Source organism: Zonotrichia leucophrys, chromosome 1A (assembly GCF_028769735.1).
Source record: "Zonotrichia leucophrys gambelii isolate GWCS_2022_RI chromosome 1A, RI_Zleu_2.0, whole genome shotgun sequence".
Taxonomy (NCBI): domain Eukaryota; kingdom Metazoa; phylum Chordata; class Aves; order Passeriformes; family Passerellidae; genus Zonotrichia; species Zonotrichia leucophrys.
The window spans coordinates 57,950,459-57,973,309 of record NC_088170.1 but is presented as its reverse complement, the minus strand read 5'-3'; the positions used below and the strand labels follow the sequence as shown (position 1 = coordinate 57,973,309).

The window sequence follows — 22,851 nt, the reverse complement described above, 5'->3', positions numbered from 1 at the left end:
TCTGCAAAACGCTGGGACTTGTTTTGGGAGGCTGGGTGCTTCAGTGCTGGCTACAACATTGCTCAGATCAAAGCAGTTCAGCACTTTACCCAGATTTCCTTACACTGCAGCAGAGGGGAAGCCAGTTGCAGAACTAGGAAACCTGAATTGTGTTAACCCTACAAAAATACTTCAGCAAATAGCTTCTTTCCATTTTAGTAATGGAACACTTACTAAATGGAACACTTACTAAAATGAAGTTAGGACTTAATTGCTTTGAAACCAACTCCATGCCTGAGTAGGTCATTGAACAAATACTTTGCTTGGTGCTGTACCCTCAGTACCTCTTTGGTGATGGCTGAAACGCTGGCACTGATTCTTACTTCAGGAAGTCGCCTAGGTGAGGAGGACACGTGCTTTGCTTCACTCCTGCAAGATCTGTGCTAGGTTGTCTTCTGTAGGTAAGGTAGAAGAGCTGAAATGTAGCCAGCAGTGTTCAGCATGCAGGACTGACTTTTTCAGCCCCAGTCCTATCTGTAATCCTAAATTACAGCAGGACTGCCAAAAAACTCACTCCCTACGAGCCTCCTCCAGCAAACCAGAAGCTGCAGCCCTGGGCCACCTTCAGGTGTGACAAAGAACCTGTGGGGCCTGAGCCACTTCTTCCCACCGAGGCTGCTGCGTGAGCTCGGGGTGGTTTGGAGAGCAGGTGCTGTTTGTTAGGCATTTATATCTATGCATGGAGACGACTCCCAGAACTTGGGTCATGGGACGCAGCAAGGCTTTGGGAACTCCAAGGAGGCTTCCGTGCGGGCCAAGCAGTGTTGCGAGACTGGCCGGTCCTATCTCACTCCCTCAGGCTCGCCTTAACAGCGAGCACTTCGGCGGCCGCCGGCGGGCAGGTGGCTCTGGGGGGCAGCTGCTGAGGGGCAGAGGCCATCTTCACCTGCCGGGGGTTCGTGTGCGTGCGGCCAACCCCGCTCCGCGCCCCCGGAGTCCTTCCCGCGGGCCGCCGCCTTTGAAGTGCAGCCCCCGCCTGAGGGCACGGGCGCTGTCGGGGCGGTCGCTCGGGAGCGCCGGCCGGAGCGGGGCTGACCAGGGGGCACCGGGGGGAGGGCGCACGGAGGCGTCGCCCGGGCCGGCCCGGAGCCGGGTCTCTCTGTTTCCCCGTAAATAAAGCGTCGGGCCGTGGGCGGCCGTATAAATGCGGCTGCGGCGGGGCCGGCTCGCCCTGCCCCAGGCCGGGGAGCGGGCGCAGGCAGAGCCGCGGTTCAGGACGCGGACAGCGCTGCGGGGCCGCGGGCGCGGCGGGGCCGGCAGGGGGGGCCGCGCTTGCCGGCTCAGGCGGGGCCATGGCCGCGGGCGGGCGGGCGAGCGAGCCGCTGGCCGAGCTCAGCCACTACGTGGTGGCGCGGCCCATCTACAGCGAACCCGGCTTCCAGGAGGAGAACGAGCGGCGGCCGCCGCTGCCGCCCACGCTCCGCGAGCGGGCGCAGGCGGCCTGCAGGTGGGTCCGAGCGGCGGGAGGGAGCCGGGGGCGCGCTGTCCCGGCGCCCGCAAACTCCAGCCGCTGAGGGATGGAGAGCCCCACACGCCGGACACATCCCCGCTCCCCTGCCCCACACGCCGGGCGCATCCCTGCTCCCCTGCGTATCGCACTGCCCAGGGCGGGCTTCCTCAGGGAGCACTCTTTTGACACCACTACGTGTCCCGTCCCTTCTGGCAGACAGGGTTGTGACAGCCACTGCCCCTCAAATTTAAATGTGCATCAGCTCAGCTCTCCGCCACTTTGAGGTTCTTGGGGCGCTCCAATTGTAGCTCCGTGGGGTGTGTTGATCACTTGTTTTCTCGCAGATGTTCAAGGAAAAGGGCCTTTCAGATTGCCAAGTCCTTTCTGCCCATCCTGGAGTGGCTGCCCAACTACCGGGTGAAAGAGTGGCTGATCAGCGACATCATCTCGGGGCTCAGCACCGGCCTCGTCGCCACCCTGCAAGGTAAAGCCAGGCCCGCCTGGGGCGTCCCCACTTGAGGGAGCCGGCTGAACACCGGGACGTTTTGCAGATGGAATTACAAATCTGAGGCTTGTTATTTAATACTAGATATTAGGTATTATTTTGCAATAAATAATTTATGGTTTTAATTTATTCCTTTTTCTTTCCTTGGCTAGAAGATTTAAATTTCCTGTGATGTGCTCCAAGGATGTATTTAACTTTTCTGCCAAGAGTTTTTTACTCAAAGAGTATTTATTTTGATATTTAAAATTTTAATTACATTGTGATAGATCAGATAGGTTGTGTGGTCTTATTTCTCTTTCTTGGTTGTCTAAGCCTATAGTTCTTTTGCAACTGCCTACAAAAATCCAGTTATTCCCCTAAAATAATGCAACCTTGATATCTAATCCTCTTTAAAATTCATTTCTCTCATAAGGTTGTTCAGGTCTCTGCAGAAGACAACCCTCAAGGAGGTGGTGATGTATTCAGATTTTTAAAAAATTAAACTTGATGGATATTTAGAGTACATGGCTGCAATGTTAACTTTTCCTTACTTCCTTATTCCACTTGTTAGTAAAGCTTTTGGTAGATGAACAAATAGGAAAGTGTCAGAAATAAGCAGAAATTAGTTCAAACAAGCTACTTAAGGAAGACTCAGAGGGCAGAACCAACCTGCCTGAGGCAGCATCCGTCTAAGACAGGACTGACTATAACCCTGATACATCCAGTAATTTAATCTCGGTAAAGTTCTTACACTATTTTCACAGTTTTTTTCAAGACTTCAGCAGGCAAAACTAGCTGTGTGAACCCCACACTTTCCCTCAATGGAAATTCAGTGTTTGTGGAAGAGGACAAAGATTTACATGGGAACAAAGAAAGCAGTTTACGCATTCCCGATTAGACACAAGTATTCTCTCCTGTCTGTTCCCTTGGAGCATGCCAGGAAGGCAGAGACTGGCAGGAAAAAAGCATTACAAACTTCTGCCCCAGGCAGGGGGTGACCTGAGAAATAAAGAAAGTGATTCTTTCCCAAAGAAGAGTGTCAGAGCTGGAAGATCTTTGCTCAAGGTAATGGCACAGTTACAGGATCCCTGTGCCTTTTTAAAATGAAGGGCTAGATAGAACTTTCATATTACTTATAACAGCTCTTCTGCTCATACTATAACCTCCTTTTTTTTTTCTCCAGTGGTCTTATTTTATCCTAAATAGAATCTATTTGTAAAATCAAGTTTTAAATATACTGTCTGGTCTCCCACCTGTGCATTAAAAAAAAAAAAAAAAAAAAAAGGTAGAAAAAATGGAAAAAACCCAAATTAATGCAAATCTACACCTAGCTATAATTAAAAAAAAAAACACCCCGAAATTTTAGAACATGAATTGCAGGAAAAATTGGCCAAAATATTTGCAAAAACTGTTGGGATCTTGAGGTCTCTGAAGTCCCTAATTGCCAGCAACTAAGTGTGTTGCTTGCAGTCCTTCAGTCAGTCACAGTAGAATGACCAGCACTTCAGGACTTGTCATACTCTGACAGGTTTTGGAGAATCTTTGAAGGAGAACTCTGGCTAACTGGGATATGATTTTGAAAGCAATTTTTTTTATTACTTGCTGGATTTGACAGCTTGCACAGGTATGCAAAGGAAGAAGAACCAAGGCTCTCAAATTTATGTGACTTACTATTGGTAGATTAGTTTTTACTGGGAAAAGAAGTGGTCCTATTTTCACAAGAGCTGAAGATACTGAAGTGTATTTGTTGTGCAATAACTCAGAGACTTGTGCTTGACATTTCTGTCTGAAACTAGAACCTTCACACATCCTCCTTTCTCTCAAGAAGGACGCTCTTGCAGCAATGCTCCCCACTTATGTTTCTGTCTCAGCCTATGTATTGGGCTGCCTGTGCAAACATTGGAACATCTTTCAGTACTCACTCAGCTACCAGCATGGGATGTACAGTCAATTACAGGCTTTGATACTCACTCACATGTGTGCCTGTGACTGACTTACAAGACAAAGCATATTCTCAATTGCATCTGGACCACAGCAGTAAATCTTTCTGAAAGTCTAATCTAGACAAGGTAGTAGATTGCTGAGAGATTTTAAATATGATATTTTGATGATCTATCATTTCAGGTTTGGCATATGCTTTGCTGGTTGCAGTCCCTGTTGGATTTGGTCTCTATTCTGCTTTTTTCCCCATCCTGACATACTTTTTCCTGGGAACATCAAGGCACATCTCAGTTGGTAACTGCATGTGTTCAAATAACAGTAATTTATCTATTTCAGTGTTAATCCTTACAGCAGATGTTCATATTTCATACAATATAACTACTTTCTGAAACAAATTGGCTATGGTGAATATTAACATTGGTAGATCTCAGGAAATTAAGGGTTATTTCTTCTTTATACAGGCAATTGTTAACAGCTAAGTTTAGGTATGCCACTGCTTTTTGCTTGATTTTGAGCTGAAATTTAAATCTTGTCTTTGGCTACACTCTATGCAAGAAATTACAAGATCAAGGCCTCAGTAGGCATGACAAACATTTTGTCTACCAGCTAAAGCTCAAGATGGCTAAAACAGAGCTCTTTCAGTCTTCTCTACAAGCCTTATTTGCTGCATCCTTTTTTCATTACTGTGGACAGTATCTTCTTCTTGCCTGTTGTGGAGACCCAGAACTTGTGTCTCCACTCCAGCCTCACTGTAGGGCCTCACATCAAGGCTATGGGTAAACTTGTTGATTCTTTCTGAATACTTTCTTTAGAATATGAGATTTGTTTGCTGTCGGTTCTCACACTTAAAATTCTTCTTACAGCTTGATCACTGAAGTGCCTTTTTCTTCATTCTAGCAAAATCTAGTCTTTTCTTGTTCCTATCTACCAAGAACACATTGTTTTCCCCTCCCAGAGCTTTGGCATGATACTACACTTTTTCATCAGCTTTCTTCTCTGCTGCATCAAAAGTCTTTGTATGTTTTCTCAACTTTGTTAACAAGCCTCTTCCTACCCTACCAAGCAGCTCACATTTGCTATCCAGATCTGACTTATAATGTCAACTTATGATGGCATTCCTACTTTCTAGATTATCAAACACTCCTTTTTTTATGCTTTTCCCAATGCTCTTATTCATGAAGTGTCCTTTAAGGTATCTATGAAATTAACTTAACCTTCTTTAAGACATTTTGTGACATTTTCCTTTTCTGCATAATTTTAGTAAATAACTGCAACAAATACAATTACTTTTAGATTGTGTCTTGCTGGCACAATGATCACTTTCTCTGTATCTTGCCCAAAGTATAGTTTCAGTCATCTTTAGCCAATGTAATAGCACAATACTGCCAAAAGATGTGGCTCTACCCATTGGATCATGTTCCTGCCACATGTGTGTTGTTGAGTACCCTGCTCATGTGGCATGCTGGATCAGCTGAAAGCTAACCATGACCAAAAAAAATCAAAAAACCAACCAAACAAAGAAACCCTAAAATTCAAAGAAATAAATGTTGCTTTCGCCTGGATCGGTGATCTGTATTGTCTGGTTATGATGCAGATACAAGGGATATGGTTGGAGTGTGTTGAACATGTTGCCACTTTTGGGGCCTCGGTACAGCCCTAAATTGGCTCAAGCAAAGCATGAAACTGCTTATCTGTATGTACAACACAAGTTATTTAAAGAAGGTGCAGTATTTTTGTCTCATGTATGCAGTGCCTGTGACTCTTGGCCCCTAATACTACCAATGTACCCCAATTACAATATTACATGGCTTTTCTGACCTAGAGTTCCTTGTCTAGTCTGATAAATGTGGGGTTTTTTTCAGTTTGTGTTAAAGTTCAGTGTGTTCTGTTTGTCATTACAGGTCCATTCCCAGTGGTCAGTTTGATGGTGGGATCTGTTGTATTGAGCATGGCCCCGGATGAGAATTTTCTCATAGAAGGCAGTAATGCTACAGGGGCTAATGTCACAGGGGCACTGATAGACACTGAGTCCAGAGATGCACAGAGAGTGCTGATTGCAAGTACTCTCACATTCCTGGTTGGAATTTTACAGGTAAAATCGTTGGCTTGAATACAAAAGGTTGACACTGCTTTAATGTTAATGGCAGAAGAATGCCTACTATAGTAGTCAGATGTTTTCCTGTAGTAAAACACAAAAATGACAGAAAGTTATCACAAACTTTAAAGAGCTTCATATCCTGTGTGGAGTCTCTGACAGCATGACTGGAGGCACAGAGAGCACAATAGCTCTGCCATTGCAGACCAGAAGACCTGCATGAAACTGGGTACTAATGGTGCATATCCTGGGGCTTCCTTTCACACATTGCTTCAGGTCTCCTTTATTTCCTTGGATGGACAATACTAAGCTACACTAAGCTGAAATGGGGGAAATATTGTCCTAAGACTGTGCATCAACAAAGAGAGAAAACAAAGCGTAAGAAATCTCCAAATAAAAGTGTACCTTTTGTTATTTAACAAGCTGATATTCTTCATGATTTTTCTAGGTTATATTTGGAGTTCTCCAGATTGGTTTCATTGTGAGGTACCTTGCAGATCCATTAGTTGGGGGATTCACAACTGCAGCTGCTTTTCAAGTGCTTGTGTCACAACTGAAAATAGTTCTGAATGTTTCAACTAAAAATTATAATGGTGTCCTTTCCATAATATATGTAAGTATGCCCTTCTAATCTGCTTTGGTTTTATGACAGATATTTTTATATTTATATAATTGCTTATCTTCTGCTTCCATTTCACACAGGGATGGTTCATATATATAGTAAGTATAGGGCATTCCTTTAGTTCTCTCTTTCATGAAGATCTGCAGCTGTTTATTTTTAGCTGTGGGGTTCTAAATAGCTGCCTTTGGGGTTCCTCAGACAGAAATTGCCATCTTGAAGTCTTTTTCAGACAGAGCACTTTTTCACATGAGGTTTAAATGCCAAGCAAAACAGTTTTTCACTTCTGGAGACTACAGTTTGTCCCGTCCCTCGCTTTCTCACTTATTGTGAAGGACATTTGATCATTTATTAACCCTGTCAGGTCATCTCCCAAAGCTCTCTACACTTAAACCAGCAGGTCATTGTGGTAAAGGGCATTGTTCTCCATTTCCCACTGTAGCCATGCAGGTGAATTCCTAAAGGATACAGATTCCCACCCTTTGGCCAGGTACCTATTGGTTAGCAAATGTGAGGCTGATTGTTACAGTTACAACTCCATTTGTTGATTTTTTTTTTTAGAAAACGCTCAAATGGAGAAATGTTTTGGCTGCATTACAGAAATACTGAATTCCTAGAGGTCTTGTACTACAGAATAATATCCTTTCCCAGGATTCAGAGTTGTGTCACTGACCTCAGCATGAAACTATCCAGGTTCACAATATTTTAGATGTTCCATAGCACTTCATATTAGAATAGCAGATTTCTAAAAGAAGCTGTTTTAGTGGAAAAAAAATGTATTTGGAGATTTTACATGCCAGTTCTGGCAACCAGACTAGGAAAAATACAGCAGACATCTAGATTAACAATAATAGGATGACTATAACTATAAACAGCAAGGTAAAAATTTAAAAAGAGATCTGAAGGATTATTTGTGGGAGTAAAAAATTATTTTCTTAACGGGCCTTTTCAGAACTAATAAAAACTCTTCCCCTCAGAACAAGGAAAGTTAGATGAGACAAAGTACTTACTGTATAATATACCTTACAGCAAACCTGGCAGAATGATGGACTTGTTAATCCAGCATTTTTTTCATCTGTTTGTTTATTGAATGAACGGTATAATTCAGTATAATACATTTTTTGAAAGGACTGCATGGTTCTTCCAGCTCCAGCAAGGCTGAGTGGGATGCTGACTTTTTAGGTTAAAGTTCAAAGCTTCTGTGTTCTTGCAGGTGAGCCAGGTGAATGTGTTTGCAGGTGCATGTAGAGCAAAGAAATTGTTATTTCTGGTCTGCTCAACCAGTGATTTGCTGTGTCTGCTTCAGCAAGTTTTGGACTTGCTTCAGTAGTGTTTAACAAACTGCAACACCAAGCATCCAACATTAGCAGAATCTCCAGCCAAAGTTAGGAATTTACTGTTTCCCTGTGGAGTGAAGCAGTGCAAGAGGTGCTCAGCCATTCTCATGGGATCCGTGGTAGACAGAAGAATGGGCAAGAAATGGCTTCAGTCAGCCAAGGGAGGGCGTCTGATTCAGTGTTTCAGGAAGGCTTCTTAACTTAGAAAACGTAGCAAATTAAGCACTTAGATGTTGTATTTCCAAACCAAAGTCTGTTCAGAAGGGTGGGAGTGCTGCTGCTGCCAGCCTCCTCTTATGTTTAAACCAAAAGCTCATTACTGGGAGAGCTAACCAGGATGCAAGAAGTCTGTTTCCAGCCCCTCTTCTACCAGATGGTTCTGCTACAGCTACTTCACTATGCATGGGATAATTACATTTTCTTGGAGACAGGAGGCAAGTGAGAACTACCCTGATGGTTAGGAGTGGGACAGAGTAGCATTTGTGACTTTCTGTAATCACCCCTTCATGTTTTCTCTGTACAATAACTTGTAATAAACAATAGGATCAAGCAAGGGCACAGGAAGGGTAGAGAAGGGAGCAGCCTAGTGCAGCTCAATTTGAGTGCTCCAGTCTGGGGCTAAACTCTGCTGGGAGGGTTAATTTACTGTAGAGTGAGGTTTAGTGACTGCTTTTCTGAAGTACAGGATTCTCCACAGCCTGGTATGACTGTGTGCTCACACTCATCCTCTGTCAGCAGTGGAAATAGGAAACAAGTAAGGCACAGACCACATGAACTGGGCATGAAGTGAACCAGAGCTTTGCTCATGGGTCTGCTAGCTGTCTTTAGAAAAATGAGGATCTCCCTTGCTATTTTTCAAAGTGAAGAAGCTCCAGATCTTCCCTTCCTTTCTCTGATACAGGTAGAGGTAAAACACAGTTAGAGAGTTAGCTCTTTTTACTTAGTATTAATTGACTAAAATTGGGAAGCAGAAGCCCCCTATGTGGACAATTCTTGCAGTTATGCTTTTTCCATTAAATTCACTATTAAATTCATTTACTGATAGCACCTTGACAATACATTTTCCTCAGGCTTCTCTAGGATTGAATGAAGTTACTTGGCCTTCTCCAAAACCCTATGCATCTGGATCATCTCATGAGTATTTGCACATCCTTCAAATGGACATGGGCATGTTTTATGCTGTCATTTTTGTTTTTCAGACTCTTGTTGAAACATTTGAAAAAATTGGGACCACCAACATTGCAGATCTCATTGCTGGACTCCTCACTATTTTTGTCTGCATGGTAGTTAAAGAAATAAACGATCGCTTCAAACACAAGATACCTATACCTATACCAATAGAAGTGATTGTGGTAAGCAAGGGGGCATAACAAAAGCTGAAAACAGATAAAATTGATGGGTCTAGCTACAGGAAGAAAGGAACTCTTTTTAAGTCTTAAAACTGTTGTTTTATCTTATTACAGACAATAGTAGCCACTGGCATTTCCTATGCTGCAGACTTGGAAAAAAAATACAATGCAGGCATTGTTAAGAGCATTCCAAGAGGGTGAGTTTCTTTGTTTTGTGGGGAAAAGGTATTATTTTAATTGGCTAAAAATTACTGTAGTAAGAGAAAATGCATAAAAGAAACATTGAGAGCTGTAACCTGAGTTTAGAACTTAGATCTGGGAATTTTCTGAGTTTTACTTCTGGCTCTATCAGTTATGCCACCCAAATGTGTTGCCAGCTTTCCTTCTGTAAAATGGGCTTAGGAATGTCTGTCTAATTCATGAAGTCCTTCTGAAAATTAATTACTTCCTGCTCATGAAGTGACTATGGGACTGTGGAAAATGGTTTTAAAAAATAATAATTTTTAGTAAAGAAATTCTGCATAGATTTAATTTCTGTAATCCTGAGTTATCCCACTGCAGTTCATAATCCTGCTGCTACTGTTATCCCAATCAACTCTGTCACTTCCATACTCATAGGAACAAGGATGTTGAGGATTACACTCAGAGAGACTTCCACTTGAAAGATTGAGAGCACTTCACAGTAGTAACCTTCACATTCCATTTAGTATTCAGGGCTTAATTAATTAAAATCTGTGGAAACACAGTAGGGGATAAAATGCTTCTGAGATCTTACTGAAGAAGTATGTTAACAATAGTATGAAGTGGCATTAACATATTTATATAATTCATCACACTATTCAATACATTCTTTATTCGATGCTTCAAAAAATGTAGTTTTTCACTTTGCTATCATAAGGCCAAATCTCAGTCATGCTGAGAACAATGGGAACTTTGTTGCTGACTAATACCATCAGGATTTGGGCAGGGGTGAGCTAGATAAGCGTGTTCTGTATGTCAATGGGCTGTTTCCACCTTTTTATTAACTTGAAACATTACACTTCATATTATAAGCAACCTGTATGCCTCTGCCTCAAACTCCTTGACAGTTCTGGTAAGAATGGAATTCAATCAAAGTTGGTAACACCAATATATTTTCTGAATGCTAGATTTTTGCCTCCTGAGCCTCCAAATGTCAGCCTGTTTTCCCAGATGATTGCAGCCTCCTTTTCCATTGCTATTGTTGCTTATGCTATTGCTGTGTCTGTGGGGAAGGTATATGCAACCAAGTATGACTATGCTATTGATGGAAACCAGGTATGTATAACCAAAATAGTTTATAAACATAGTGATGTTTATAATGTAAAACATGCTGACTTATGTAGCCAAATGAAAGAAACACCATTCACACACATTTTTCAGACAAGCATTGAAGTCTGACAGGAGAAGTCCTTTCAACTCTTAAAAAAAATAGCTGAAATGGCCACATAGAGATGAGCCAGATACAGCTGCAGTATGGGCTTTCCATACTGCTTCATTCCTTCTTTATTGGTCTAGTGACTGCAGTGACTCTGAAAGGCCTGAGCACTGTATAGGGAAATTGTCTGGTGATCTCAAGTTCACATGGTCTAGCAACCTACTTTCCATTTCCACTTGTAAGGCATATTTTGAGGTGGGTTGCTTGGGCAGATGAAGGCAATGTCAAGCTAAGAAGCTGCTTTGGACAGCTTTATTTAGGCTTAGACTTCATGCAGGATTTGAACCAGCTGAACTTTACAGTTAATAAATTATTGTACTTCTCAGCATGACTCCAGTAACATCAATGTAACTACACCTGTAACCTGACAGATCAGTCCTGCAGCTTCACACAAGTTACACACAAGTGCCTACCAGCATTTGAACGTGCTGGAGTAGCTGTGTGCACTAAATGGCTGAACTGCTTTAAGCATTGGTTTCTAGGGGCACAGAGCTAGAATGTGCCATGAGCTGTGCATCACAGGCTGTACAGGATTCCTGCATTTCTTCAATGTCTTCACTGGGGGTTATGTTGCTCGCCCGTGGTGTGGAATTAAAATGTCAGAAAGCTTCCTCATCCTGCATCTATGCAATTTTTAATTTTATCCTTTGACCATATTAGAAAATGCCCACACTACAACCAATAGATGAGTATTTTGTTTATTGAATCCTTATTTTAGTCCTAATGGATTACATAAAGTTTGACTTTAGAAACACTGCTGTGCTGTATATAAGAAAATTATGCTTCTGTTTGTCAGTTTACAATCCTCAAAGGTCATATCTGGTAACACTTGGTCTTAAAGGTGACAAAAATGCACCAACTTTCAGTTTAATAAATCTCAGAGAATAATACATAATCCTAGAAGTGCTGTTCATGCTGTTCTGTTGTTTAATATGTTGTTCTGCCAGCAGTGGTGTGCTTCAAAGATACTGATTAAATATTGTAGTAGAAGAATCAGTTTATAAAAGCAGAGTGCCTTCCTTTCAGTACCATGCTATGAATTTTACATTTAGAATAGGTTAAATGCAGCCCAGGATGATGAGCAAATCGTTTAGTTGATCTGGAGAAGATAAAATAACACTGTAAATGCAGGTAGTAAAATAATTTTGAAAGACAGGTTGATACTATTATCTATCAGTGTCTACATTATCTTCATAGATACAGATCTTTAACACCTAAGAACACTAGGAATAATACCTCCAATATTTTCTCATCAATCACAGTGGTTACATGGGAATAGTCATGAATCATTTAGATCTGTCACTGCCCTTGTGGTTAGAGCTAAATGAAAATTTACAGGAAATTTAATTTTGTACAAAAGAGGAGAGACAGCCAAAATCAAATTTTAAATTATATTTTAAAAAGTTTGCAGTGAGTGAAAAGCTCTTGTGCCTGTGTCAGCTTGGTGAAAATAAGGTTTCTGTCAATTATAAGAGGTTGGTTGCAGACAGCTCCCAAATTCTTGATTTCCCAGCAGAGGAATGGCCCAGATCCCAGGACATAAAGCTTCCAGCGTCCTTTCACTTGAGCAGAAAAACCAGCATCAGTAAGTGCTGGCTTCAGTGACCCTGGGGCAAATCTATGAGAGTGCTGCCTCAGACTCAGTGTGAGTTCATTGGGATGCTTAGAGTGAAAAATTTCTGTCTTAGCAAACTGGAAGTTTTCAGTGAAATTGTGCAATATTGCAAAGTTCCTTAATAGTTCTACTAATAATACAGTGCTTTGCATTAGTTAAAGTCTTGTCTACTCTATTGTACTGAGTTTAGTACAATAAACTTGTTTAGCTTATGATACCTGGAAGTTAAATTTTTTCTAATACTCATTTCTTGATTCAATTATTCTAGTGTAATTCTTAGAAATGTTAGGTTTGATGACATTGATGGAAGTTTTAAACACCTTTTACTCAGATGAGTATGTCCACGTCAGGGGGAATACACCAACTTCTTTGTGTTGGTTTCCAAGCAGAGGTAGCTGCACTGGCACGAGAGGCACTTGTGTAAACATTTAACAGCTCTAACTAGTTCATACTTTTCGTAATATTATTGTGCTACCTTCTTTATCAACTACTGCAGAAGCTGCTGCTTTCTCCATTGAAAAACTGTCTTCAGGCATCTTTATTTACAGCAATATCCAATTATCTTTCAGGAATTTATTGCCTTTGGGTTCAGCAACATTTTTTCAGGTGCCTTTTCTTGTTTTGTTGCAACTACTGCTCTTTCACGGACTGCAGTCCAAGAAAGTACTGGTGGAAAGACTCAGGTAATGGCCTCTTCTTATTAGTACTGTGCAGAGGTAAATTTAATTTTGTGTAGTGCACAGATTTCCCTGTGAGATGAAAATTGTCCTTAAACAATTGCGTTGCTGGCGCATGGAAAGCCACGGCTCTAGTAGTGAATCATTTTTGTAGCTCTGCCAGAAGAGGGCAATCAAGTTTTACATAGCATGAGTTACCTTAGGGGTCAGAAATCTTTTAACTCTAGTCCCCCAGAATTTCATTTCCAATTAAAGGACTGAGTTTATCACAGTAGGATGTGGGAGGAAACCTCTCCCAGCTGGCTATGATATCTTTAAACTTCCATGTGCTGGCCTGAGCAGCTCTGCCATTTGCCATCCACCATCAGCCATGGAACATCTTCATCATGATGAGTAAATGACTTTCTTCTACCAAACTATAGCTGTGTGGTTCTTAATAGTGAAAAACTACAGGTTATCCAGCAGCTCCTTTTCCAGCTTATACACAGACTGCTCCATTCATCTGTCTTTGTAACATGACCCCTCAAGAGCTACTACCCTGTGTTTGTTTAGCCTTCCTGCTTAATTGAATTCCCTCTGTGTTAGCTGAAGTGAATAATGGTTGCCCACATATGCCTAAACACAATGACACTTTGGCAGGTCTCCCTGTTCCTAAAGAAATGTAATGTGCAACTGTTTGTAGTTTTCTTTTTGTAATCCTAGAAACAGATGATAGAATCATAGTAAATTCATTTCCTATAAACACTGTTCTTTGCAGGTTGCTGGTATAATCTCAGCTGGGATCGTTTTGATTTCTATTGTTGCCCTGGGGAAATTGCTAGAGCCCTTACAAAAGGTACTGTACTCTTCTGCAGCACAGCCACATCAGATCCAAATGTTCAACTATGATGGGCAAGATTAATATCCCACTTTAAACTGTGGTATCTGATTCCAGACAGGGCTGTGGTTTACAGTGTGTGAGGCTGAGCAATATCTTAATATGTATCTTTGCTTCTGAATACCATTTTTTCATTATTTTTCTTCACAGTCTGTGTTGGCAGCTGTAGTCATAGCTAACTTGAAAGGGATGTTCATGCAAGTGTTTGATGTTCCCCGTCTATGGAGACAGAATAAAGTGGATGCTGTAAGTAACCTAATTTTTTTTCCTCCTGAATGTTTTTGTCCACTTTTAGGGTTTTTTTTTTACCTTTTAATGCCATCCAAGTTTCTCTGAACTACCACATAAACAGGGTTTTTTGGGGTTAACATCAGAAAACTTTTATGTGTATCCTCAAAATGCAAATGCTATGAGGTCAGTAAAAAATTCACCATTTTTAGGTCAGTATTCTGCTAATCTTCTTTATTTCCTAAACCCTGCTGTAAGGGTGCCAGTCAGGGTATTTGTGTGCATTGATAACTCCTTCATAGCCATTTTCATAGTATACAGCAATCTTGTGTTGATATGGCTTCAAAAGCAGATGGCCTGCTGCCTCCTTTACCATTCTGATTTTATCTTTTGCACTGTTAAATGAGTCAGAGACCTTTCCTTAATTCATGTACATATATGAACATCCCATTTGCCTGAATAACCTCAGATAGGCCTCAGGAAAAATGGTTTTTTGTTGTGGTGAGATTAATCCAAGCTAGGATGTGGATTCATTTGGCATGCTAAAGGGTGTATGAAGAGACTTTTCTTATGAACCAGTATAACCATATCTCAGGGTACTTCTCACATCTCCCACTGTGTATTCTGTGGAGCAGACCTTCACTGTGGCTCTTAGGGCAGGAAAAGATTGCATGGAAGATTGTACTCACCATTATTTTACGGTGAGTGTCATTGGGCAGTACCTGTCTTAGACAGATCTCAGATATTTTAGTCAATCATTTACTGATTTATAGACAAAAGATCCCACTGACTTCAGTGAGAAGTGCAAGCACTGAGCTTTTAAAAAAATTGAGTCTACTGCATGGGCAGTGATGTAGGAAAGAGCTGAGGAGTGCACTTCAACTGTTCTGCCTGAATATTCAGTGGAGATCTTAGAGAAGTGCCATCAACCTGTTAATATGAAATACCTCTCTTTGCAACAGTTCTTTCTGATTCTTAAATGTCACTGAGAAATCCCCTTCCTTCCCTATCTGTCTGCATGGGGGCCACTTTACAGTATTTTACATCTTGGTAAAATAAATCTCTTTCCAATTTTAAGAAAGATTAACAAAGATTGCCATCATCAGAAATAAGTAAATGCAGTATTTAACTGTATCTCCTTTAATTTTGTCAAAGGAATCAGATCCTTAAAAAATATTGTTATGTTGAAAACCCCTTTATTTCCTAAAAAGCTAACCATGCCTAATAATCTGATGGATGAAAGCATCTTGGAGGAAGAAGAAGATTTCTGAATGGAAGTCAGCAGATTGCTCGTGTGCTGCAATCAGCTCCAAAGTTAAAATATGCTTCTCATATTACCTGGTCTAGTGTTTCTTTAGTGTGACCAGGAGTCATATGTTAAAATGAAAATACTTTGTTTGTTATTTCTTCTCCAGATGATCTGGGTTTTTACATGTATAGCATCCATCATTCTGGGACTTGATTTGGGATTACTTGCTGGCCTTTTGTTTGGATTGCTGACAGTTGTGCTGAGAGTCCAGTTGTAAGTAATACAGAATCAGAAATAATTCTTAGTTTTATATTATCAAAAAGGAAGATAATATGCTGAAATGCAAGATGATTTGTGGCAGAATATCTGCTTGGGTTTACAAAAAATTTGAAATTAAAAATAATCTGTTTCTTTTAGAACAAGACACTCTTTGTGTGCTATCATTTAATTACACTGGTAAAAGAGAAGCTGCATTATTTGATCAGTATTTCACATCATGTTGGCCACTCTGGTGGTACTTAGCCATATGTTTTATATGCACCCACATAGCTGAGTTCTGGAAAGGGACAGGAACATTTTAGATCAAATATAAACAGATGTATGGCTTTTGTAGTGAATTGATCATTATAGTAACTCTCAGCAGGTAATACTACTACAGTATGTTGCACATGCCAATAACCTTTTCACTTATTGCTTATACAAGACTGATTGTATGGCTGTAAAAGAAGAGCAAGAGAAAGCATGAGAATAAGAAAAAAAAATTGTGCTTCTGGCTGACTTGTTGCTGCTTAAAGATTATGAGAGTGGAATGGTGAGAACAGGTGGATTTGGAGAACATTATTCAGACATCTTTTTATTTTTCATTGACCTTTTATCTGAAAATACAACATAACTTCTTTCCTTCAGCTTGGAGTTCAGAGAGTATGGTAACTAGCATTACCAAGGTATAGTTGCACTGTCAGCAAATGCATAAAAGTAAAGCCTTGTAAAAATTGTTACACAATAGTAGATTATAAAAAAATGAAATTTGAAGAGCCTCAAAAAAGCATTCCCAAATTCAACTCAGATGTTACCAAAATATAAAGGGGAGATGAGGCCTTACAAACTTCAAAACAATTTGCTTCAGCTGTTAAATATATATCTGGAGAATGCAAAACATTTTGGTTTTGTTATTGACTAAAATAAAAATTTAAAAGGTTGGATAAAAATATTTACATAATCTGAAAATAATGTTAATGCATTTCAGTTGATTTAGAATGAAATTCTTTTTTCAGTGTAAAAAAATTGGTTTTTCAAACTTCAAGCAAATTTATTTACTTCTAAAATATTCTTCTGGTTTGGAAAACCAATTGAACAAGTTGTTCACTCAGCTCTAAAATCAAAATGGTGCATTAAGTAGGCTGAGACCAAAGTGCCTTGTTTTTATAAAGGCTTGTTTACTATACTGATGCAAAATATCTTCAACACTTTTGCAAGTCCGTTAGTTTGGCATTGGAAAGCAAACCACAGGAGTCAAAGACACTTTGTATGCAGCAATCCCTTCAATTCTGTGAGTGCCCATGTATGACATTTACCTTCACTGTCCTCACTTCTGTTAGTCCTTCATGGGGAGGCTTTGGAAACATTCCTGGCACGGACATCTACAAGAAGGTCAAGGACTACAAAAATGTAAGTCATGGCTGAATTGTTTTCCTTGAGTCTACACGTCAGTGTAAGAAAAGGTGGTGCCTTGCATACTGTACACAACTTGAATTTGGAAGGGGGATCTTCAAAGATAACAAATATCAGCACCCTCTTCATCCAAATAGTTGATCCATCTTGCATGCTGAGGTTGTAAACTTCTAAAAACAGAATCCCCTCAATCATCAACAAATCCATGCAATTTTTTAAAATTAGATATGTAACTGAAATAGTTAAATTGCTTCTTATTGTCAAAATGTGGCTGTTGCTGTTTAACCTTATATTCTTTGGCAACAGGTTATAGAACCAGAAGGTGTGAAGATTCTCAAGTTTTCAAGTCCAATTTTTTATGCTAACATTGATGGACTGAAAAGCAGCCTCAAATCCACTGTAAGTGATAAGTTATTGGTTTGGAAGCTTCTTAACTGTCCTCGAGATTTCCTCAAAATTAATACTAAGTTAAATAATTTTGGCCTGTTTTCTGTAGGTGGGATTTGATGCAGTCAAGGTATATAATAAGAGACTCAAAGCACTGAGGAAAATACAAAAGCTAATCAAGAAGGGAAAATTAAAAGCTACTAAGGTAGGTCTTTTTAAAATTATGTCAATTTTTTTTCTCAAAGGGTTACTGTTGGAACTTCTTAGTTAAGGTTTAATTATTAATTACTCTGTACTCATCTTTGAAATAGAGATGAAAAGTGTGACTTACTACATGGTAGTACAGTTTATAAGGAGCATACAGAATTTATAATAAAACTTAAGTTAACTTACAGTTTTAATCACCTAGACCCTAACTAAAGTTAGAGTTTCTAACTACCTGGACCCCCTGCAGATCAGGTGAGATCTTAATACATGGTTTAATGTATCATAATATAGCAATCATAATCTAGACTTAAAAATGACATGAAAGAAGTTGAGTCACCAATACAGAGAAAACAAAAGACACTGCAGACATCCCTGGGCCCTGGGGGTGTCTCACTGTTAGCAGCAGTTTTGGTCCAAATGTCCCACACAGGACTTGCCATAGACAGGGCTCTGACAATTTCTGTGTTTCACTTCCCTTTTCTCTGATGGGGTCACCAGCTACACCTGGTTTGCCCATGTGCCTGGGACCTTCAAGGCCAGCAAGGAAGGGAGAGATCAGCCTGGTGCCCAGGAACCTTGAGGCAGGCAGGGAGAGGAAGAAGAAATTGATTTGGTTTGTCTAATTGGTTCACAGGACCTTCAGGGCCTGAGAATGAGGGAAAAGGGAACAAATACAGGATGTGCTCAGCCATAGAGAATGGCTTCTTGCCTTATAAAATGGCATTAGTTATGCTACCCACGGTACCAGGATTGGGAGCAGGGGATACTGGTCACAAGTGTCTATGTCTTGTCAATTCCTTCAATAGAAGGTACCACAGGGAGGTATTTTCTGTAACTCCCAAACCTTCCCCATGATTAAATTCTATATTCCATATATTGTCTGGCAATAGAATGGCATCATCAGTGAGCCTGGTATTAATAATGAAGCTTTTGAGACTGATGAGGAACCTGAAGACAACCAGGATCCTCAAGTTCCCACCAAAGAAGTAGAGATCCAGGTGGACTGGAATTCAGAACTCCCAGTCAAAGTAAACATCCCCAAGGTGCCCATCCACAGTCTCATTCTTGATTTTGGAGCAGTAACCTTCTTGGATATTGTAGCTGTGAGATCAATAAAAACGGTAAGGGCATTTTTTTTCTGATGTTCTGTGAAAATGAAACTAGTCAGTAGTATGTAAATCCAGAGCTGTTAGCTGAAATTAATTTCTGAGTTTTAAAAAGAATGTTGTTGAAAAATACCATGAAAATATAAATATGAAAAATACCAGCAAGAAGCAGAATACTGGTGGTATGTGTATTTTAAGTAGGAAAAATGCATTAAAAGAACAATATGAAGGGTGCATAGTTAACTACTCAAAATAATTAACTGCAAAATGTGGTCCCATTATATGCATATGTTATAAAATATTCTAGTTATATATTTTCTTTCCACATGCCTCCTGCTTTAATCTGGGCACAGGATGATGTTCACTCAACACAGAGGTAGTAAAACTTTCATCTTACCATCCCAGTTCAGTTTTTAGTCACAAGATTTATTTATTCATTCCTTCATTTATTCATTCCTTTTAATTATGGAGGACGAATGATTCATTTCTTTGTAGTATTTTCTGTGGCTAATATCAAGTGCTTCATCAATGTTCATTAATTAATCTTCAGACTCACAGTACATAATAAGGAGATTATGTGTCTTCCTAGGAAGAAGGAAATGAGGTGCAAAGATTAAGGCCAAGTATTTCCATTATTTTTTGGTGCCCAGTTACAAGTGTGTAGGACCAGATTGTTCAGTCCTCATTTTTTCCTGATAGTTTGTATGTTCAGATTAATGCTTTCAGTAACTTAATTTTGCAGCTGGGACCACTTAGTCTATCTATAAAAGCAGATCTTTCCCATGACTCAAGTTTATCAACTAACAGAAATAGAATTAATAATCACCTCTGAAAACACCAATCTAAGAGACTTGCCAGGGAGCCAGGGGTAGATTTTAGTCCCCTGCCTTTTAACTAAATGAAATACAGGAGCAGTGTGTGCCTTGCACCAGCCTCCTGCCTGGGTACATGGAATATGGGGGTTGTTGACATGACTCTCTCCATATGTAGCTTTTTCATCCAAGGACAGGTGTGTCTGTGCACTGCATGAGGGAAAAATCTGTGTAAAAAATCTGCATGTGCCAGTGAATCAGTGTATCATATCACACATACATGGGGGAAACAAAGCTCACCCAGCCCCATGTGGTCTCCCTTGGAGAGATGATTATTTGAATTTTGAGAACAGAATGACAACTTTAATTGGCAGCAATGCTTGTGTATGTAAAATGGGAACTTCCACTTACATACTTGAAGAGAGGACACTTCAGCAACCAGGTACCTGACTAGTGGATCTTCAAGTATAGCAAAGTGTAACAGTACCTTAATTATGATGAATAAGCAAAATGTACTATGTGGAATGAAGACAATCAGAAAAAAATGAAGTGTATGTGCCTATACATTACACAGACATACAAAGAGATATGTATTTTCTCCCTACAGACTTTATTTATTGATGTCTTTGTTGCAAACTTTTTTTTTTTAGATAATTAAAGAGTTTGAGAGAATTGATGTGAGAGTATACTTTGCTTCATATCAAGGTAAATATGCAAGTATTTCTATTTTCACTCATGCAAAATATAAAATGAAGTAGAGAAGGGATCTCTAGATGTGTCTGTGTAGCATCCACACTAATAAATATGTGAACTGTAACTGATAAGCATTGTTGGCTCCACTGGGACAAAGAAAATTGTGGGGTGCAAAGGAGATATGGAAAGTAAAAATCAAAACTAAACTATAATTGATGGATTCATTTGGATTCCCTTGATTTCTGACAGTTGCCACCATGTATTTTAACTTTTATTTCTTAAATACTTCATATTGTATAAACAAGTTACAACTTTCTTTTATTCAGACAACCTTATATCTCAGCTGGAACGGGGTGCCTTCTTTGATGACACTGTCAGAAAAGACATATTTTTCTTGACTGTCCATGATGCAGTGCTCTACATAAGGAATCAAATGACGTACAGTGACAACCAGGATCCCATATTTGAGAAGGTAAGGATTTCCAGCAGTACATTCCCCTTCCTTCCATCATCTAGCACTCATTCTGGAAGTTTCTGTGGCACATTTGAAATCTAGACCTAGAACTGTAGTACCAAAAAAGTGGGAGTGTAGTAAATTAGGCAGCTTCTGTAGTACATGAGTATTTTTGTAGATTAAAGGAAGGGTCTGTCAGCTCCAGGAGCTTGTTAGTGAAGAGAACATGAGAAACAGCACATATGGAAAACACTTCATCCTAAGACACATTTTCTGATTTCTGACTACTGGCATCTTAAGAACCTCATCAGCTGGAGACGGCATTTGGAACATTATATTTAATTGCTACAGATGGAGTTTTCTTCAATGTGTCTGTAATACTTCTTTAGGAACCTGTGACACTATCCTGTGGAGATGGGTTCTCTAATTTTCAATTGTATGACAAATATTTCCTGCTTGGTTTAGGCCTGCTGGACTTCTGCATTGTTAGCTGCAATGAATAATCATTCTCTGCTCCCTTTCCCAACGCTCCATAGACTTCTGATCAAAGCCATAGTCTCACTCTACTTGGCATGGATGTGTACAGAAGCTGTTCCACACTAGTGTTAATTCCTGCTGCCCTTCTCTGTGCATTTCATTATTGTATTCTGTGTTGTTTTCAGATAACCAGAACACTCTGTAGCATGTAAAGGTTTGCTGTGCTCTGTAGCATTTAAAAGGCCCTCATGAGGAAAATGGTCCTATAATGTCTTCCTTTCTTTTCACCACAATTCCTTTCCTAGCAATCACTATTACAGTATTATGAATAAATAACAATTAAAATTAATATTACTGATAATTAACTAGGCTAGAACTCTTATTTTTATAACTTTTTCATACTAATTTTTGTGCTAGACACTAACATTTTCATAATGCTATACAGCAGTTTAAAGATAGACTTTATTATTGTTACAAAGCCATAACTAGTCATATGAGCAGAGACAGGCCCAAAGGCTCTGCAATTTTTAAGTTCCTCTCAGCTGAAGTAAATCATCATCTTTGTCAAGAAACAGTAAACAAAAGACTATTCTAAGATGTGGAAGTTATTTTAAGATACTTTAGAGTAAAAAAATAAATTTCAATTATATGGACAACATGTAACTCATCATGTTTCTTAATTTCTTTCTACCAAGATTTCACTGATGCAGGAGTCAAAAGAACCCATAGAGTTCACAGAAGCCAGCCAGCCTGATGATGAACTTGATGTTCAGGAAGAGGTAAGAACTTCACAACTGAAAGTGTCCATCCCTCTGCCTGTAGCCTTGAGGCATGCTGTGGGAGTATGGCCCTCAGCAGGTACCTGCTCCATAAATACTTACCCTCTCTGGATACTGAATGGCAGTACTAGGTGGAGGAAGTCACATTTTTCTTGAGATGGTAGTAGATTATATTTGCTTAATTATCTCCTCATCTCTCTTGCTTTAGGATTACTTTTGCCTTACACAGGCTTATCAGTAGATCTAAATATAAGCTGGGCACCTAAAAGAAGACTTTGTAAGGCTTGAGGCACCAGAGCCCAAAATGATGATCAACCTTCTCCTTTCGTTCTCCTTTTAACACAGCAGACAGCTTCTTGCACAACCTGCACAGTTTACAGAAGTTACTTTCTTTGTACTTTCACTGAGATTTTAGTTTACACAAACATGTCATTTTCCCAGATGGTGTATGTACACTGAGAACTAACCACAGCCTGTTTCTCTGCACCTTTCCAAACCCATTTCCCTAGGCTATGCGCCGACTTGCCTCCTGAAGCACTGCTGGTACTGTCCTGCCTGTGAGAGCACAGCAATATCCACCCACCAGTACTATCCATACCAGCATTTTCTGCTATGAAAACAATCTTTGCACTTGAAGAAAACCCTGATTGTTTGTCTGAATGATACAGATCTCTATAACTCTCCAAATTTTAGCTAGCATTATCCCAGAAATATTCTGGACTTTGATTCTGCAAGCACTTTCTGCTATGATATATATTAATAAAAAAGAAAATCAGAAGACTATTGTGAAAGATGTACTCAGTTTTGGGACTAGTCAGGCAGAAGTTGCACTACACTTTTATCAGTGTG

At 39.9% G+C, this 22,851-nt stretch overlaps 1 protein-coding gene across 3 annotated transcripts; it reads left to right on the top strand.

Moving 5' to 3' along the window:
• Window positions 1-1,314: 1,314 nt before the first annotated feature.
• SLC26A4 (solute carrier family 26 member 4) lies at window positions 1,315-22,782 on the top strand. Of its 3 annotated transcripts, XM_064702833.1 has the most exons (20): window positions 1,315-1,486; window positions 1,834-1,973; window positions 4,098-4,208; window positions 5,816-6,006; window positions 6,458-6,622; window positions 9,165-9,317; window positions 9,429-9,511; window positions 10,463-10,610; window positions 12,955-13,068; window positions 13,820-13,897; window positions 14,090-14,185; window positions 15,583-15,689; window positions 17,015-17,084; window positions 17,394-17,486; window positions 17,584-17,679; window positions 18,572-18,802; window positions 20,250-20,304; window positions 20,619-20,764; window positions 21,919-22,002; window positions 22,512-22,782. In XM_064702833.1, the coding sequence occupies exons 1-20, from the start codon at window positions 1,332-1,334 to the stop codon at window positions 22,533-22,535; spliced, it is 2,340 nt and encodes a 779-aa protein (XP_064558903.1). In that variant the 5' UTR covers window positions 1,315-1,331; the 3' UTR covers window positions 22,536-22,782. The 3 variants fall into 3 exon arrangements, 2 of the variants coding, with proteins under 2 accessions (XP_064558903.1, XP_064558904.1); XR_010438710.1 differs by lacking the exons at window positions 21,919-22,002; window positions 22,512-22,782 and adding an exon at window positions 19,141-19,163 and having other exon boundaries at window positions 20,619-20,696; XM_064702834.1 differs by lacking the exon at window positions 4,098-4,208.
• The last annotated feature ends 69 nt before the right edge of the window (window positions 22,783-22,851 follow it).

Coding starts and splice junctions, on each gene's coding strand:
- SLC26A4 (XM_064702833.1), top strand. CDS start 1,332: ATGGCCGCGGGCGGGCGGGCGAGCGAGCCGCTGGCCGAGCTCAGCCAC. Junction 9,512..10,462: donor GTTAAGAGCATTCCAAGAGG/GTGAGTTTCTTT, acceptor TCTGAATGCTAG/ATTTTTGCCTCCTGAGCCTC. Junction 20,765..21,918: donor AGGATCCCATATTTGAGAAG/GTAAGGATTTCC, acceptor CTTTCTACCAAG/ATTTCACTGATGCAGGAGTC.